The sequence below is a fragment of the Macrobrachium nipponense genome, chromosome 20 (assembly GCF_015104395.2).
Source record: "Macrobrachium nipponense isolate FS-2020 chromosome 20, ASM1510439v2, whole genome shotgun sequence".
Taxonomy (NCBI): domain Eukaryota; kingdom Metazoa; phylum Arthropoda; class Malacostraca; order Decapoda; family Palaemonidae; genus Macrobrachium; species Macrobrachium nipponense.
Genome location: NC_061089.1, coordinates 2140949 through 2161692, shown reverse-complemented (window position 1 = coordinate 2161692; position 20744 = coordinate 2140949). Strand labels below are relative to the sequence as shown.

General features: G+C 38.8%; 1 protein-coding gene across 1 annotated transcript in view; it reads left to right on the top strand.

Moving 5' to 3' along the window:
* Positions 1-20744, top strand: part of LOC135221624 (regulator of MON1-CCZ1 complex-like) — a 317999-nt gene that overhangs the window by 292637 nt on the left and 4618 nt on the right. Inside the window, exons 12-13 of the mRNA XM_064259288.1 lie at positions 9230-9369; positions 17590-17744. Of these exons, the coding sequence (XP_064115358.1) occupies positions 9230-9369; positions 17590-17744 (295 nt within the window). The remainder of the gene's footprint in view (positions 1-9229; positions 9370-17589; positions 17745-20744) is intronic.

The following is a 20744-nucleotide window of genomic DNA, read 5'->3' as shown; positions in this document are numbered from 1 at the left end:
GGGGACCCTACTGTATATGTTATTGGCATATCTTCATAAAAAATAGCCTATATGAAGAATAATTCAAAACCAATGAAAGAAACTTATCTATGCGATCCCAGTTGAGAAATGTAAACGTTGAGTTGTGGTTGCTCTGACAGCAACCTTTATCTTTAGGTAACCTTTAAGAAATTTCAATGGTAGTGTAATTACAGTAGTAATAATGGTATTATGACTATATTTTCACATGCTTTTATGACAAACGCAGTGAACATCAAGTGAGGCAGCATGCAAAGCTGTTTGTAATATAAAATTGTAACTGTTTCAACCATCAGGCATATGAACGATGATTGTGTACAATAATTATCGTTCATTATTGTATTGTTATTATTATTAGTGGTTGTTTGTGAATGGCGACAAAACGTAGACAGAGCAATGGTTTCCCTTTTAGGCGACCATCTGTATGAAAAACATGAAATAAAATTAGCTTTGTTAAACCCAGCTTTGATAATTTACAAAAGGAATGTATCTCTGAATTAAGTTCCATTCAGCAACTACTTTAAGGTTGCCTGATGCACCTTCTCCACTGCCTTCTATCAAAGGCATCATCCTCCACCAAACCTCTTCTCTCCATATCTTCCTTCACTATCTCGCCATCTAATTGTCCGTCTCCCTCTTAATCTTCTTCCTCTAACAGGTTCCTCCCAAGCCCTCTTCACTCCTTCCTCATCATCCATCCTCAACACATGCCCATACCATCTCAATCATGACTATCTTCACTAAGCGTGCACTTCTTATTTCATTATTTTCCAATCTCTCAAGCTGTGATATACCCATAATTCACCTCAGCATTCTCATCTCTGTTCTCTCAAGCTTTACTTCTTTTCTTCTTAGACCCCATGTTTCTGCTCCATACATTAACACTGGTCTTATCACTGTGTTATAATTCTCTTGGTCTATGAATGCACAATAGAGCTCCTGGTTTCCCTCTAGCCTCTTTTCCCATAGCTGCCTTACTATGAAGATGGCATCCACCATCCCTCTTCCTCTCATGAATCTGTACTGCTGTTTCCCAATCTTTACAATCTCTCTTAATCTCTCATCCAGTACTCTCTCTATAACTTTCAATCCATGCTCTGTTAGTTTAATTCCCCTGTAGTTACCACAATCCATGGCATCGCCCTTCTGCTTGTATATATATGCCATTACTCTCCTCCCAGTCCCTTGGCATTTCCTCCTCTTCACATATAGCGTTTAATAAATCCAGCATCCATTTCTCCCCCTCTGTACCTAGTAATTTGAGCATTTCAATTTGGATCTCTGATGGACCTGGTGATTTATCTTTCTTCATTTTCTTTAATGCTCTCTTCACTTCTATATCCTGTATCTCCCTCACTGGTCCCTCCACCCTCTGTGCTTCCCCCATCTCCTCTCTCATTTTCAATATTTAACAGTTGTTCAAAATACTCTTGCCATCTCTTCGTAATGTCTTCCTCCCTATACAATATATTTCCATCACTATCCTTGATGACACCTAGGCAACCCACATCCTGTCTCTCCCTTTTTCCTCAAGGTTGAAATCTTATAGATATCCTTTTCTCCTTCTCTTGTTCCTAGTCTTTCATTCAACCGGTCTGCTGCCCTTCCCATAGTCATACCTACCTTCCTCCTCACCTCTCTTTCCTCTTTTCTATACCTTTCTTCTGCACCCTGTGCATGCCTTACTTTCCAGTCCTTAAACTTTTTTTTTATTTTCTTTTGATTCTTGCACCTTTCCATTCCACCACCACTTTTCTCCTCTCGACACTCCATACCCACTGGTTCTTCCCACCAGTTCCTCTGCTACCCCCACACATTTTCCACTCTATTACCCTGTCCAAATTGTACGTTCCCCCTTTCCAGACGTCTCTCTCTCACAGTCCTCCTAAATTGCTCTCCCTTTCCTCCTTTAAGGTCCCAAATCTTAATTCTAGATCTTCTCTTTCTCTTCTTGGGTTTCCTACCTCTCATTTTAAAATCCACCACCATCAACTTATGCTTCTCCCAAGATCACTTTGCAGTTTGTCACATCGCTTTTGTTGGCTCCTCTAATTAGGATGTAATCTATTTGGCTCTGCACTCCTCCACTTTCATAAGTTAGTAAGTACTTATCCAACTTCTGAGCCATCTCTAACAAGTAATCCCCATCTTCATTTCTAATTCCAAACCCATGGCCTCCATGTACCTCCTCATACCCATCTCTAGTTTCTCCTTTTTCACTGTTCTAATGGCAGCCTCAAACTCTTGTCTAAATAATTCTTTCTCTTGCTCTTGGCAACCCATTTGAGGAGCATATGCTGATATTATATTTACTACCTTGTCTCCTATTATTATTGGAATCTGTAAAAGCATATCATTTACTCTCTTTGCTTCTACCACTTTTTCCTTCTATTTGTTACTTACTATAATTCCAACTCCATTTCTTCCCTCTCCTGACCCACTGTAATACAGCTTATACCCATTTCCTATCTCCCTAGTTCCACTCCTTTCCACCTAGTCTCCTGCATACAAAAAATCTATCCTTCTCCTCTCCATCACATCTACTATCTTTCTCAGTTTACTTGTTAGAGTACTTCTCAGTTTACTTGTTAGGGTACCTATGTTCCACATAGCTGCTCTTATCTTCCACTCTTTCACTAACTTCTTTGGCTGCAGTCGTGAACCCTGCGGTACCCCCTTACCCATTTATCATGCCAGTAGGGGGATTTTGATGCACGTCACTTACAGGGGACGCCCTAGCCGCACTCATATTCCTTAAAACATCATGTATAGTTTATTGTTTGGCAAAGGGGTTTTTACAACCACATGCCCTTGCTGTCATCAATCACAGTTTTTGGTGGTGGGCCTAGCCTTTGACTAAAAAGTCCCCCTGCAAGGCTGCAGTTTCCGCAGTTATTGACAGTGGGCCTAGCCTTTTACTAAAAAGTAAGACTACAAGGCAGCAGCTGGTACTTATACATAATAAGTACTAATTTCAAAATATTAATAAGACTAAATAATAATAATAATGCACTGTTATTACAATATTTATGGATTTCTATAGGAATTTATTTTAAAAAGATTAAAAAACAGAATTTCATCCCTCGCCTTTTGCTTTGAAGTTGTGAAGCAGGGGGGGCAGGGGGGAAGGTGGGCCTGTCAGAAATGTCACATTACTGACAGAAAGTGACCATGGGTCCAAATTGTTATCAATGCCTGATCATTTCTATTACTCCCTTCTTCTATCTCTCTCTAACTTTCTCTCCCAAAGGGTAGAATGAGAAATGGATTGACAGATAGACAAATAGATACTTAGTTCAACCCTCTCTCTCTCTCTCTCTCTCTCTCTCTCTCTCTCTCTCTCTCTCTCTCTCTCTCTCTAGAAAAGATATACGTAAAGCAGAGGGGAAAAGTGTTGCCTATAGAGGTTTATTTCAATCTTTTGATATAGTAATGAGTCTCTCTCTCTCTCTCTCTCTCTCTCTCTCTCTCTCTCTCTCTCTCTCTCTCTCTCTCTCTTATTATTGCCAATGTCTCTGAAATAATTCATAAATAATTTCACTCTTGATGATCAAATATATGATGTTACCCATTCAATGCTGTGTGTGTGTGTGTGCGTGTGTGTGTGTGTGTGTGTTATTGGCTGAACATATATATTTCTAATGGTAAAATATTGAAGATGACTTTGCAGTGATATTAAAGATATCATTTCAAAGATTAATACAGTAAGTATATTATAATAATTTAAGCTGGCACGTTCCATCTCGACGAAAGATGAGAGATAATCCACAAAATACACAGAGTAAGAGCGAGTCGCGTGTAGCTCCTAGACCGCTAACTTAAAGGATGGCCACCAGAGGCGCGGCAATCAGCGTGGCGTGGGGTGTAGTAGTAGTAGTTGCCGCCTCGACCCATGGGTCGGCTCTCTCAGTTGGGGATTTTGGTGTGGAAGAATTCTAAATGGCAAGAAGTTTGTGGTAGTGGTCTCACTCTCCCCAGTTACCATACCGACACCCTTCTTTTATTTTGGGTGAGCGAGTCAGTTATACTGACATCTTTTGTTTAATTTTCTCTAGTATTTGTTAGCTCATTTACCTTAGAAATAATGAACTAAAGGATTATTTCACTGGGCGACACGAACCAATCGCCCAGAAATAGATTTTTCCTCCGTCAAAATCCTTTAAGGTGTATTTGATGTTGGATGATACTTTAAGTATTCATATAGTATTTGAACTTTCAAAATAGGCAATTATGAGCATATTTAGAGCGAGGTTTCAAGTATTTGCCGATTCTGTATAGTATATATATATACTATATATATATATATATATATATATATATATATATATATATATGTATATATATATGATATATATATATATATATATATATGATATATATTATATATATATATATATATCTATATATATATATATATGTATGTATATATACGACATATATAATATATATGTATGTATATATACGAAAAACAATATATATATATATAATATCTATATATAGTCTATATATATTATATATATATATATATATATATATATATAGGGGATATATATATATCCTGTATATATATATGTATAGTATATATACGTACATATATATAATATATATAATAATATAATATATATATATAATATATAATTATATATTATAATACTACTATATATTATATATATATATATAATATATATATATACATATATATATATATATATATTATAGATATATATATATATATTATATTAATATATATAATATAATTATATATATATATAGATATATATATACTTTATTTTATATATATAATATACACAATGGTCTTTTACTAAGACATTGTCAAGGAACGAATGAAATACAGTTGGAAAGGAAGTTACCAGGTAAATAAAAGGATCAAGAATACCAGATGGCTAATTGTCTAAAGGGTAAAAATCAAAGAGATACTCCAGGATTATCGGATATCACACGGTCACAAACTTAAACATAGATTTAACCATAAGATAAACTAAAACATAGCCATACAAATTCTGAAAACATGTATAAAACTGAATATATTAATTTTGTTGCTTATATTTATCTACAACTTTTTCATTGTGAAGGCGTTGAGTTTAAATAAACCAAGACTTAAATTTAGAACATTTCCATTATTTGACTTGATGAAAGAAGATTCAATGATATTCCTTTCAACTGTGTCATTACATGGAATTAAAGCTCTTTCTTGTTTCCAGTTAATAGGATGATCTAAATCTCTCATATGTACAAATAATGCATTCGATATTTGTCCAATTCTCATTGAATGTTGCTGATGTCTGATTCGTTGTGAAAGTTATTTTCTGGTTTGTCCATAATATATTTTATCACACTTTTTAGCAATACGTGTTTACATAGAATGTTTTGAGGCAAAACTCCTACCAAGAATTTTGCCCCTAAAAGTTATATGGTTTAGGTATGTGGATGATATTTTCTGTATTTGGCCAGTTCATGGCAATCTCCAGGAATTCCTCATTATTTTCAATAATTTAATCCTTTCTATAAAATATACTGGAGAGGAAGAAATAAATTATTTGAATTTTTTTTATGTAACTTTCCATAGAAATGATAGAAATTTCACTTTTCAGTTTTTTGAAAATCAACTAACATTGCCTCTTAGGTTCATTATTGTTCCAGTTACCATCAACATGTTGAATTTTCTGTTTTTTCTTGGATGTTCTTAAGGGCTTTATGTGTCTGTAGCCCGCAGTTTATTGACGCTGAAATCAAAACTATGTATGATATTACCTTGAAACTTATATTCCCAAGGACTTTTGTAGATGGGGCATGGAAAAGAGCTAGAAAACAGTTTATTTAAGTAATGACAACTAAAATTCAGTTAGAAAAACATTCTAAAATTACCGTATGATGAAAGGTTTTTGGAAATTCCTAGATTTTTAAAGCTTTTCATCATGAATGTTGTTTTCAATAATGTTAATATTAAGAGTTTAGTAATAAAAATGTCTCCTAATAATGTTTCTGGCTGCATATATGAAATTCCTTGTAAAAAGTGTGATAAAATATATTACAGACAAACTGGAAAATCCCTTTCACAATGAATCAAACAGCACCAATATTCTGTTAGAACTGGACAAATATCAAATGCATTGTTCATACATATAAGAGATTTAGATCATCCAATAAACTGGAGTCAAGCAAGAGCTTTAATCCCATGTAATGACACAGTTAAAAGGAACATCATTGAATCCTGTTTCATCAAGTCAAATAATGGAAGTGTTCTAAATTTAAGTCTTGGTTTATTTAAACTCGATGACTTCATAACAAAAAAAGTCGTAGATAAACAAAAGCAACAAAATTAATACATTCAGTTTTATACATGTTTTCAGAATTTGTATGGCTACGTTTTAGTTACTCTTATGGTTAAATCTATGTTTAAGTTTGTGACTGTGTGATATTCGATTATCCTAGATTATCTCTTTGATTTTTACCCTTTTGACTATTAACCATCTGGTATTCTTGATCCTTTTGTTTACTTGGTAACTTTCTTTCCAACAGTATTTCATTCATTCCTTGACAATGTCTTAGTAAAGAAGAAAGAGCTTGGATTTCTGCCTATCATTTTCCTGTGGTACTTGCTTATTTAATGAAGTCACATGCATCTACTGTGATTTTTTAAGCATATATATATATATATATATACAGTGGGCCCCCTGTATTCGTGTTCTCCGGATTCGCGTTCTCCGGATTCGCGGACTCACCGATTCGCGGATTTTTCTCTGGACCATATCTACCCATTATTTGCGGTGAATTCGCCTATTCGAGGGATTTTCCGATGATAAATAATCACTAATGAGTGTATTTTGATGTTATTTTCATGCATAAATACATTTTTATGATACAAAAATGATTTACTAATTTTAAAGTATTAATATTGATCAATACTGTATTAGTAAGTTTAATAAGATTAAATGATATCACATAATAACTAATAATTCTCTCTCTCTCTCTCTCTCTTACAGAGATATATGCTTTTTGTATGATAAATGATTTACTAATTTTCAAATATTAATATTAATGTAAAGAGCAATCACTTCAATAAAGAAAATACTACAGTGAATTAGTAAGATTTTAGTTTATAAATTTGAAAAATTATGTAAGAATGAAGGAAATCCCAGTCTTCACGCGTCTTTCTTTCGAACTCCAGGTCTCTCTCTCTCTCTCTCTTTTGCCACACGAGATACTAATAGGTCCTAGTGGTAACTTTCGCCCTCTGTTTGGGCTGGAAGTGTATGTATAAATATATCTTTAAGGACATTACTATATTTTATGGTAAAATAATAATATACAGTACTAGTTTACAAATAATATTAAGTTTAACGAGATTAAACAGTAACAATAACATTCTCTCTCTCTCTCTCTCTCTTACGTATATTTATTTGTTTTGTAGTGTAAATAAATTATTTACCTTATAACTAATTTTCAAATATTAATAAGATTAACTAAAAATGGCGATTCCCAGTCTTTTTATCCACTTGGAGGAAGGTGAGCGGGGGAGTAAATGAGTTTGATATACAAATTGGTGGAGGGGAGGAAGGAGTCGGAGTCTAGGAGTTATTCTCTCTCTCTCTCTCTCTCTCTCTCTCTCTCTCTCTCTCTCTCTCTCTCTCTCTCTCCATTATTATTCTCTCTGTCTCAGAAATAATTCATAATTTCACTCTTGATGGTCAGATATATGATGTTGCCATTCATTGGTCTCTCGCTCTCTCTCTCTCTCTCTCTGTTATTTGCTGTAGGTATATATTTTTAATGGTAAAATGTTTAAGATGACTTTGAAATGATATAAATAATATAACCATAAAGATTAATGCAGTAATAGGTTAGTAATTTTAGGTATATTTGAAGTAGGATGTTAGTAAAGGTATATATTTGGTATCTGAACTTTCAAGATAGGCAGTTATAAAGCATTTTTAGTGGTGGTTTGAACTATTCGCGGGTTTTAACTATTCACGGGGGTGTCTGGTAAAAATATTCCGTTACAACAGAATTCCATCTAATAAAAGGAGCCCATAAAAAATGCCAAAATATAGAAAGTAAGTACTTATTTCAGAGACTGCTGTCTCTCTCTTCAGGTAGATAATGAATGAGAAAAGTTACAGAAAAGGCAGTATTTATACCAAGAAATCTATACACAGGTAAGCCGTTTGACGAGGTTGCCCCTCCTGAAAAATTATCTTTAATCTTCTTGAGCGTTGGTTGAAGGTTACTAACCAGATGCTCAAAAATTTTGTTCCAGTTCGCAAACCTTGCTTCAGGCTGCAAACACACAAACATCCCCAAAAGTGTCCAATGAAAGCACCTCAATTTTTTTAGTTATGGATGGAGCATCATCATAAGTATAGCTGTTGATTGAAATGAAGAGAGAGAGAGAGAGAGAGAGAGAGAGAGAGAGAGAGAGAGAGAGAGAGAGAGAGAGAGAGAGAGAGAGAGAGAGAGAGAGAGAGATTGTCCCAGTTAGGTTGTTACTTATACTGATATATCCACTTGCATAAGTCGAATGATCGTTGTTGAGAATAATGAAAACTTTAATAAAACTGTTGTTTTGCTTTATCTAATCATATTGCAAGTATTATTGTCATATTATCGTATATCAAAATTTTAATGGTAATCATGTGACATTTTGTTAGTGCGTGAATGATCTTGTATGTAGTTTATGGAGAAGTCACTTTTTATCTAAGAAAAAAATGTGAAATATGAAAATTTTCATATTAGTATGCCAGATTGAATGGCCTGAAAATGGTTCTAATCCTGTAGTTGGACTTTTTCATCCTTTTTAAAGCAAAATAATTTTGAAGTTTGGAGGCATTCATATTTTACAATATAAAAAGGACATATAATAGAAAACACTAAATGAGAAAAAGGCAATTCTGTAGGAGTAAACAACAGTTATAATTTCAGTTACTAGGTATGAAAGCTCTCTATTACATTAATATGTGTGGGTGTAGAAGCTATCAGGCTTTATAGAGGGAGCAAGAGTGGGAACATGTACAGTACCAGGTAAAAGGATGAGTTATAGTTGACAAAGAGTGATTGTAAAGCTCTTTGGTGTTTCTACCATTATCACATTGTAGCCATTATACCTTAGTTTTAATAGCAAGGAACAGGCATATCCTGTTAGGATGTACTTCAACTTACCCATTTTTGTAAGACAAACATTTTGCTTTCACAGGCTTGTTTGTTACTCTCTTTGGTTGGTGTATATTCGGCTGGCCAGCAGTTAAGTCTAGATATGCTTTGCCGACTCAATACAGCTCATGATGAGATAATTGAAGTCCTTCTATCACAACACCAAGTTACTCCAGCACTACGGTAAGTTGCAGTGGCGTTTTTACTGCATTTGGCACAAAAAGTTTCAATTTTGTTATAAATATAAGGTACCATATTTGATGGCATATGAGCACCAACCAAATAACAACTCATTCGTAAGACATCCTGTTTCTATTCTTAAGGCATCTTTTATTCTAGATGAATCACTACAGCTTTGAGTGACAATAGGGTCCTCTTTAGGAGAGAATAAGCACTGGAATGCAAATAATCTTTTTAAGTTGGCTGCTCTCAAAACATTATTTTCTAAATATGCTTCACAATACCCAGGAGCCAACTTGAATAGCTTATGGTGTACAGCAGCTCCATAAAAGTAATTGATAGCATAGCCTACTGATGTTTTGTAATAAAGATTCATTTTAAAATTTTAAGTTACTTATTATTTAGTTTTGGGGATACATCTTCAAAGTGAATTACTTCAAAACCTTCTTACTGGTAGCCCAGCAGAAACATAGCTGATTGTAACATACACAGTACTCAACAACGTAAAGACAAGTATCATTTTTGTGTTTCCTTTTCAGTGTAGCTCATCACAAATTCTATGTTGTAAAAATATTTTTCTGGGTTCGACCTGTGTCGGCCAGTGAAATGTCCCTGTAGCACACATTTCTAGGTATAAATAGATGCTAAATATACCAGAGAAAAAGCTAAATGGAATGCTGAAGTTACTACCTTCAGCTCGCTCACCCATAGGGTGTCGGTATAAACACAAGGGCGAGTGGAAGCCACTACCACAGGTATTCTGCGAATTAGAAGATTCCTCTCAATGTCCCTCTCCAGAAAGGTGCTGTTACAACAACTACTTACGTCTACCTTCTGCTTGCTACTACTACAACTCCCGCCCGAAGGCTTCATTCCTGTATTAGCACGCTTCAGTGTCCGCACGCGTTTTTCTCGCTGACCTTCTTCAAGTGTTTTTGGCGAAGCATGTCTGCCCCAGAGTCTCAAGCTTCTTCATCTAAGTTGATTATTCCCTTTTTCGTTTTTGTATCTCGTGAGGGCACGATGCATCCCCCTTTTAGCCCCTTAGTTCTGGAGAATCGGGATGATGCTCCTTTTATATCCACCATATTGGGTGCATCATTCGCGGTGTGCGTTTTTCCCCTTTGTTTTGTTATGATGAATTTTGCCACACCGTTTTCATTTCATGGTTTAGTCTACTAATTTCGTCATGCTCCTTCATTTTCTAGCTCCTGTCGTATTCTGGAGCTTTAGTTTTCATTTTATCCTTACGTAGTAGGGCCTCACTCGCTCCTGACGTACTCTGTGGTCTATCTTTCATGTTTATCTTTCGTTATTTTAGCCTTTGTGGCTTCCTTTTGTCCTCAGTCCCTCAGGAGCGTGTTGGTTTCCCCTTTAGGGTGTCAGTTGGCCTACCGTCTTCTGCTCCCTTTAGTGGTAGGCTAGTTACAGCTCCCGAGAGGTGGTGGTTCACCGATCGGCTGCTGTGGCCAGGCAATCACGACTCGTCCACTCTCCTCCAGACCATCCCCCTCCCTCTGCTCTGGTCTCGTTCCGGTGCTGCCTAGCTAGCTCACTGTTCGTGTAATCCTACCGATAAACGACCGCTAGAGCATATAGCTTCCCAAGGGGGATTAGTCAGAGGAGATTGGTTGATTAGTATAGTGTGTAATCTCTTTTAGTATGTCTCCGGGCCTGTGAGTCCTCTGGCCAGGTGGGGTCTACCATCACACCAGCCAGCAGGCTGTACTCCGGATTGTATGTACCACTGCTCCGCCGCTCAGTTGTCTATTCTTCCTTGTTGTCCCCACCTCCCCACTCATGTGGGGGGCAGAACTGGGCTTATAGCTGCGTTTCTAACTACCTTAGAATTGCTTCTCTTCCCCGGTGCGGTCAGACTCAGGCCTAGGTTTTACCTATTTTCCCTGTTCTGCTCGTATCAGCCCGTCTCCGCCAGTCCTTACTATTACGATAACGGGATTATGGATTCCAGAGTAGGTGAAGCCTTTAAGAGATTATGTTAGAACATGTTTTGTTATCCTCTGTAGGTATGTCTCCGGACCCATATTTGTTCCGACGTTGTGTGGTCTACCATCACACACGCCAGAAGTATATACCGGAGTTTATCGTACCATTGTTTCCACCCCTCTGTTTTCCGTCTTTGCTGTCGCTGCTCCCCACTCTGGTGGGGGCGGAGCGGGTCAGATAATGCACCTACTTTTTGTTACGTTGCATTACTCTACTACGATGCGATCAGACTCAGGCTGAGGTCTTACCCTATTCCCCTGTTAAGCTCAGATCAGACCCTTTCCGCTAGTTATAGCTTTAACCATCTCAAGTACGGATTCCGGAGCAGGCGGAGACATCCAGAACTTTATTTATAACTAGTAAGTTGAAATTTGTACTAGATACGCCTTGAACAGGATTTAATATCTAGTTGAAGTGCACTCATCTTGCCGGAATTAACTTCGCCAGTTTTATCTAAGGATACTCATTTGTCTTTTCAACTTACAGATGGTCCGTTGCCAGGGGATGGGTTGTCTGGCCGTCCTGTACAGGCCGTATGGGCATGAGGTCTGCCGATCTCATGCCAACTGCGCCATCCAGGTGGAAGGGAGTATGGTCTGGCACCTGGAGGTCTGTACGGTTTGCTACGACCTAGTGAGGATCGCAACAGACGAGTCGGTAGGTAACTCGCCTCAGGCCTTGAGACTTCGGGTCAGTCTATTTTGTCTCTGACCCAGAGGTTGCAGGCCCAGGAGGAATTGGTGTCCGGATTCCTCCAGTCCGGAACCACACTGCAGTCCTTGTCAGTACCGGACGCATCTAAGCTACTGCCATTTGAAAACAGCAACCCGTGGCGGTTGGCTCTGCATGCCCCCTTCTCAGAGGGCAAGCTTACCATTGAAGGCTGCGGAACTTGACCGGTAGAAGACTTTGAGTTCTTCCTGGTGGGCCTTCAATTTCCCTTCCCAGGCTACGCTAGACTAGCCGAGGATGCACTAGTCAGGGTAGACAAAGTCCCAAAGGAGACGGTTATCTACCCTAGGGACTAGGCCCAGTCTGCATGGGTCCGCACCCTCACAGATTGTTAGTGTGTCAACACAAAGTTGACACCCCATAAGGGATGCTATACAATGTTCATGGCCCCACAAGGAGTTCCAACTCCTTGTACGTCGAAGGTTGCAGAATTGACACTGCAAGCTGCAGTAGAGGACAAGTCTATGCCTCAGCTAAAAGAGACAGAGGGTACCTCCCTGCTCTTCCCCGGCGATCTGGAATTTTGGGCTGATGCTCTGGCAACGTTCACGGTGGGCAGACTTGATGCGGAGTGTGCCTCCTCCCAATTCAGTGAACGTTTGCCTAGAATTCCGGACCCCATGGTCAAAGCGGAATTCGAAGCAAGGTGCAGGCTGAGTAGGTTGATTAACTCAGTCACCACGGCGGAGTTGACTGCTACGACCTTTGCAGATGAGCCTCTGTTTTGGGTCCATACAAAGTCACTATTACAGGCTTTCCAGTCAGACCTGTATGACTTTATAGTGGCTAGACGAGCCTTCAGGAAGCATGTTTTTGCCAATGCTTCCATAAGACACGAACCAAATAGGTTCATAAAGGCGTCAATCCCTGAGGAAATGGTTAACAACGTCCTCAGTGAGGCAGCTAGAGCTAACCAGAACCTTCGCGTCCATTGGGGACTTCCCTTCAAAAGGAAGTTTGAGACCCCCGGACTACAATCCAAAGGTAGGAAGAGGCCAAAGAAATACCAGCCTTTCCAGTCTTCTAAACCTCAGACAGTGGTTCAAGCGGTTCCGGTCTCCCAGATCGGCAAGCCTTCAACATCCAAGGCACAGCTGCAACAACAGTTTGTCCTGCTGCAGAGTCAACCGACTTGACAGCCTTCGACTTCAACCGCCCTAGTAACTTCCCCAGCTCTAGAGGCAGAGGCTTCAGAGGAGGCAGAGGAAGTAAGACCTCAACCAATCAGTGAGGCTCTGCAGGTGGGCGGGAGATTGCATCTCTTCCGGGAACATTGTACCTTCAGTTCATGGGCCCACAGCATTGTATCGAAAGGTCTGGGGTGGAAATGGATAAAAGGGCCTCCTTCACCAGTCAGTTTTCACCAGACACCAACGACAGACCTACTAGACTTTGCCAAAGATCTTCAAAAGAAGGCAATAAAGAAAGTCATTCGCATGAAATTTCAAGGACGTCTGTTCAGTGTACTGAAGAAGGACTCGGACAAATGAAGAGTGATTCTGGACCTGTCCCGTCTCAACTCAAACATTCAGTGCGACAAGTTCCGCATGCTGACCGTCTCTCAGGTGCGGGCCTTACTTCCCTGTGGGGTCGTCACCACCTCTATCAATCTTACTGAAGCTAACTATCATGTACCGATAGCAAGAATCTTCTCTCTGTACCTAGGCTTCAAACTAGGAAAACAAGCTTACTCATTCAGAGTCATGCCATTCGGGGTCAACATAGCACCCAGAGTATTCACCAAGCTAGGAGAGACAGTAGTCCAAGAACTAAGAACTCAAGGGGTAATGTTAGTAGCTTACCTAGACGACTGGCTTATTTGGGCAACCAACGACGAGGAGTGTCGCAAAGCAACAACCAAGGTAATAGAATTCCTAGAATATGTGGGTTTCCAGATAAACAAGGAAAAGTCCTGTCTCATTCCGGCGTCCCGCTTTCAATGGTTGGGAATCCAATGGGACCTAACCTCACACAAACTATCTCTCCCACCAAAGAAGTGCAGAGATATAGCGAAGGCTACGAAACAGTTCCTCAAGAACAAAAGGGCTTCTTGTCGTACCCAAGAGAGAATTCTTGCCTCTCTTCAGTTTGCCTCAATAACAGACGTTCTATTGAAAGCCAGACTGAAAGATATCAATCGAGTCTGGCGGAAAAGAGCCAACAACAAATTCAGAAACAAGATCTCTCTGATTCCGCTGATATTAAAGAAAAGACTCCGTCCATGGACGAAAGTTCGGAGTCTCTCCAAATCAGTGCCACTGCAATTTCCCCCGCCATCTCTGATAGTCCACACGGATGCCTCTCTGAGCAGTTGGGGAGGCTACTCCCAATACAAGAAGGTTCAAGGAACATGGTCGAATACATTCCGCCAGTTCCACATCAGCATCCTAGAAGCAATGGCCATTTTTCTGACCTTAAAACGTCTAGCTCTAGTCAAGAACAGTCATGTAAGACTAGTCTCAGACAGCACAGTGATAGTTCATTGCATAAACAGAGGGGGCTCCAAGTCGAGCAAAGTAAATCATGTAATGATGGCAATTTTTTCGTTAGCAACGAAAAATTATTGGCACCTGTCAGCTACTCACTTGGCAGGAGTACGGAATGTCATTGCAGACTCACTATGCAGAACAACTCCGCTGGAGTCGGAGTGGTCCTTGGACACAAAATCATTCCGTTGGATTTGCAATCAAATCCCGGGCCTTCAGATAGATCTGTTCGCCACGGAGTCCAATCACAAACTTCCGTGTTATGTGGCGCCCAATCTAGACCCTCTAGCTCATGCCACAGATGCGATGTCCATAGACTGGAACAATTGGCAGAAGATTTACCTATTTCCGCCAGTAAACCTCCTGATGAAAGTTCTGCACAAACTCAGATCTTTCACAGGCCAAGTAGCATTGGTAGCACCCAACTGGCCGAAGAGCATTGGTTTCCTCTCCTACTAGAGTTGAATCTCTGTCCCAGACGGATTCCCAATCCAGAACTGACTCAAATAGTACAAACTCGGACTGTGTCAGCTTCCTCAAGAATTCTGAATGCCCTAACTTTATGGACTTCATGAAGTTTGTGGCACAGAAGGATGCTAGTGTTGATCCACTAAACATCCTGTTCGTAGAGTTAGACAAAGAGAATCAACACTCAGACAGTATGATTCAGCAGTAAAAAAGTTGGCCATCTTTCTAAAACAATCAGATGTCCATAAGATGACTATGAATCTAGCAATTTCATTCTTTAGAACCCTGTTTGAGAAAGGCCTAGCTGCTAGTACCATTACTACGACTAAATCTGCATAAGGAAGATTTTTCAGCTTGGCTTTAATATTGATTTGACAGATTCGTATTTCTCATCTATCCCTCGAGCATGTGCCGGTCTGAGACCAGTAGACCGCCCCCACACAGTCTCCTGGTTTTTAAACAATGTACTTAAGTTGGCTTCAGACACTAATAATGAATCATGCTCATATGTAACTCTTCTCAGGAAAACATTATTCTTAATGAGTCTGGCTTCAGGTGCCAGAATATCTGAACTGTCGGCTCTTTCCAGAGAACCAAATCACATTGAGTTCCTCCCGTCAGGTGAAGTTCTACTCTCCCCAGATCGGAAATTCTTAGCAAAGAATGAAGACCCACAAAACAGGTGGGCTCCATGGAAGATTATACCTCTCACACAGGACCCATCTTTGTGTCCTATTGTCACATTAAAATCTTATCTGGACAGAACTTCTGAAAAGTCTTCAGGTCCTCTTTTTATTGGAGAAAAAGGCGGAACCATTTCCTTAAAAGGGATCAGACAACAAATTCTTTATTTTATTAAACAAGCCAATCCGGATTCAGTCCCTCACGTCCATGATATCTGGGCAGTGGCTACTTCAATTAATTATTTTCACAACATGAATTTCGAGGATCTTAAAAAATATACGGGTTGGAAATCCCCGACAGTATTTAAACGCCACTATCTAAAGAATTTAGAGGCCCTTAAATTTTCAGCAGTGGCTGCAGGGAGCATTGTCTCCCCTGATACAACCTAGTCTTATAACTCTGTTTCCTATTCCTTTATTCTGCTACTAATTGTCCTTTGATACTCACTCTTTCCTACCTGCCTCGCTCGTAATCCCTACTTGTCTCCCTTTGGTTCCGGGCTGGTTTGCTTATCAACCCACTTCCGGACATGTACATAGTTATATTCGTTGATTGTATTCCTTACGTATGTTTTTTCCTAGGATAGTAAGGATTGGTCATTTTTTATCCCCATTTTTTACCATTGTAGCTTGTTACTCTTACATTTATTATTAAAACTTAATTGTAAGAGAAGTTTTACTTTGATTTTTCCTTATGTATCTATTAAATTTGGTGTTTTACCAAGCTTGTATGGCCAATTCTCTGATACTATTTCACCGGCTGACACAGGTCGAACCCAGAAAAGGGGTTTAGACAAAGGAAAAATCTATTTCTGGGGGAAGACCTGTGTCGCCCGGTGAACCCATCCCTCTTTTCTTCTGATCCCCACCCGTTAGCTGGCCCAAGCTTGGGTGCGTAATTCAGGAATGAAGCCTTCGGGCAGGAGTTGTAGTAGTAGCGAGCAGAAGGTAGACGTAAGTAGTCGTTGTAACGGCACCTTTCTGGAGAGGGACTTTGAGAGGAATCTTCTAATTGGCAGAATACCTGTGGTAGTGGCTTCCACTCGCCCTTGTGTTTATACCGACACCCTATGGGTGAGCGAGCTGAAGGTAGTAACTTCAGCATTCCATTTAGCTTTTTCTCTGGTATATTTAGCATCTATTTATACCTAGAAATGTGTGCTACAGGGACATTTCACCGGGCGACACAGGTCTTCCCCCTGAAATAGATTTTTCCTTTGTCAAAATCCCTTTTGTAGAAACAAAGGCAAGCAAACACACATCAAGTTTGCAGTTTACTGTAGGAGATGAATTAGTAAGCTATTTTGTAGTCAGGCTCACAACAGTACTGGTTATCATGTCATGTAAAAGTATTTTTTTAGAGAGAATCACATGCCATGAACAAGAGTACTGAAGGTCCCTTACACACAGACATGTTATATGCTCAGCCATTTGACAAAATTTTGAGCACTTGTGTACGTGTTGGGTTTTATCAATGTATTTTATTTTAAATTGCATTTGTCAAATTGATTTTTTTTATTTATATCAATCTTTTAAATTCATAAACAATATTTCTCTGTATGCCTATCACCTTTTAAAAAAAAATTTACTTGCAGAGTTAGTTGTCTGTACTTATTTTGTTTGCCACTTGTCTTGAGCTGCAAGTGAGGATGTATTTATGACAAGTAGTTCAAGAGTGGAGTGACGGTCTGTAATTTGCAAGTTTTGGTGATGCAAGAGGCCAGTTTCAGATTGCCACAATTATATTTTCTTATTTTTTCAATTCATAAATTATACTAATAATGGGATGTGTATACAGTGCATTTGGTAATGGAGAACAATATTTTTGACTTAATCCTATTACACAGGTATGCACGAAGTGTTGGCCTAGCAGAATCGGTTTCAGCCCGTAAATTTCTTGAGGCAGCCATGGTATGTGGAGATCATCAAGTTTTCTTTTCAACATTTACATTTTTTGTTTTGCGTAACACGAGGCTTCGTGGAAGTGCAGCGTTTGCCAAAGGTAAGTATTGCCCTCAGAAGATGTTTATTACATAAACCTTGAAATGACAGGGTTGATGAATTAGTGATTTTGATGTGTCATTGCTAGTGTTTCAGAGATGCCAGGTTTAATTTATCCTTTTGCATATTTCAATGTGAATCCAAAATGTACCTTTTATTACCCAAATAGGTTTTAAAATGTCTGCAGATTTATGTTTGGCTAGTTAGAATGCTTTACAGGAGCAGAAACTACTACCTTGTTGCTTAGAAGTTACTCTTAAATTGAACTGAAGCAGAACATTTCCTCAACCAAGTAATACAACAAATAAACATAACTCCGTGAAATATACAATACAGTGGGCCCTTGTATTCGCGTTCTCTGGACTTGCGGATTCACTGATTTCTCTCTGGACCATATCTACTCATTATTTGCGAGAAATTCGCCGCCTTATGTGTGAATGCAATAAGAGTATTTCAAATTCGGAATCACTATGTGAACTATGTTCACTTGGTGAACATAGTTCACCAAGAACTATGTTCTTGGTGAAGTGATTAAAGTACGCTGTCAACTTCATTAAAGCGAACACACTTAACTCTCATTTGTTGTATAATGCAGAGAACAAATGAGAGTTAAGTGTGTTCGCTTTAATGAAGTTGACAGCGTACTTTAATCACTTCACCAAGAACATAGTTCAACTCCTCAGGCATGTGTCATTGCTAATGCATAGTGGTGAAGAGTGCAATGTGCACCAATAATATCTGGCAATTTTTCCTTTTTTCTATGGCCATTTTATATTTTCATACAAAAGCTAGTGAGAGAGACATATTGTGGTAAAGAATAAATCTTTTTTTGTATTTTGACTATTTAACCAAAAATCGGCGATTCTGCTGCTTATGGTGCTGATAAATGGATTTTGTGGCCATTAACTGGTTAATGACACCTCTGTTAGGAATTTTTCAGCACTTGATAACCAGAAATCATTTATTCTACATTTTCGAGTTCGCACTGAATACAAGGGAAGTTGACAGAGCTTTATATACAAAAACAAAAGGGTGGGCAGGGTTACAGTGTGTTAATCTGGGTAGCATGTTCTTGAAGCAAAAAAAGACAAGCAAAGAGGTTCAATGGATAATCCTTGTTGACGTAGCTTCAATAAAAATGGACTCCAATAGATTCCTTTTTTGGTGATTGTTGATTCCCAGTTAATCTCATGGCCTGTTTTTAGCCAATGATCCACAATGCCATTATTTTTTAAGCCTCTCGAATTGGCATATTTTTTTTTCACAATACAAAATCAAGTCCATAAATTTCTTGGAATAATCCAAGAAATTTGTATGGTGTTTTTTTGTTAGATATGTAGGCAATTTTTTTTATATTGTAAAAGAAAATGTAAATAACAGGTTTTGACGTAGGAAAAACCTATTTTTGGTAGTTGCTTTTGAGTCCTTAAGGGTTGCCCTTTCCATGGTCTATCCAGAGCTCCATGGTGACCAGACTAATGTCAAAGAATTCTTTTAACTGGTCTTGTGGCTGGGTATTGTGTTGTAATGATCAACATTATAACACGTGATAGAGTATAACTGGACGTGAGATAAAAGGGCACTTTCTATTGTCCTCAGCGAATGCTAATACCCAGTCCACCCATGTCAAAACTGCAAGAAAAATAAGAAAAGGTTATGCAAATACCCACAGTCATATTGTTTACATACAACCAAAATCTGACCTAAACCGCATTCCTTTCTGTAGGTCAATGTAGGATGATGCTTTACCCAAAACACGTCTCTTCATCAGGGAAGTGGGAGGGTTTTGAGGACTCAACAGCAACTACCAAAAATAGGTTTTTCTTATTTAAAAACCTGCTGTTTTTTTTATTGTGTAGTCGGTGTCTCGTTCTCAAGGAGCTTTACAAAGAAATTGACATGACTTGAAGCTCTTGGATCTTAATCCCAACAACCCAAAAACATTTTTGGCCCAGGGTTTCAAGGTCCCATTCTTTATTTCAAATACCTTTAGGTTTGGTAGAAAAAAACACGAAAGTAAAGTGCAAACTTACATTTTTTAAGGTGAAATTTTGTGGTGACTTACCTAAGCAAGCTGGATACGGTTGCAGTATTGTCAAACCTTCCCCAGCGATAATTAGCATTCTCGCTTGTTGGGAAGACCCGTGATTTGCTGCTGTTGCACCTATGGGTCAAGAATATCTATGCCACCGACCGATACAAAGTGTAGTCAAATTTGTTCGAGCTCATGGCAAGTGCTGCCAGTGTAGGAAAAAATGGACCTTTGGGATGTCTGCCATGACTTCTAGGTAAACCTTAAGTGTTTAAACTGGGCATGATGTTTTGTCTGCTGATTCTAGTTTACTTAGAATAGGAGATTTCCATCTTAAAGGAATTCCATTCTTGGCCAGGAATGACAGGCTAGAGGATGATAATAATTGATGGTCAGCTGTTTACGGGATGTATGGTCCCCGTCTAAGAGAGCCCAGTTTGCTAATATAAGCTCATGAAGTTAATGCAATCAAGTATATTGTATACCGTAGCGTGAGTTGTGGTTTTCCCCGTCTAAGAGGAAGAGCCATGGTTTGTATCGGGTCCACTGAATTGAGAGGCAGAGTGAAGTCTAAGCACCTTGTTCAGGGACCAAATAATTGGAACCCTTCTACACCGGATTTGTGTAGTATTACAAAGAACCGCAGAAGGGGAAGTGAAAACCTCTTTACTAGAGTCAGATCACGAAATCATAAATCATTGGTTCTATTAATGCTGCTTTGTATTCCATGATTGCTGTAATTGCAAGGTGTTTGTCTTCGAAAGGGATAAGAAAATTTAAAATGGTTTCCCTAGAATTTTTGACTGTTCTCTCAGTATGGATATAATGTAACTATATCTTCTATACATACCGGTATTGCCAGATATATGTGTCATTTTTGCACTAGGTACCCAGCAATGTTGGCTGAGTTTTTTCTCACGTTATAGATATTTAAGAAAATCCACTCATGAAGGACTTAAACCACTTTCC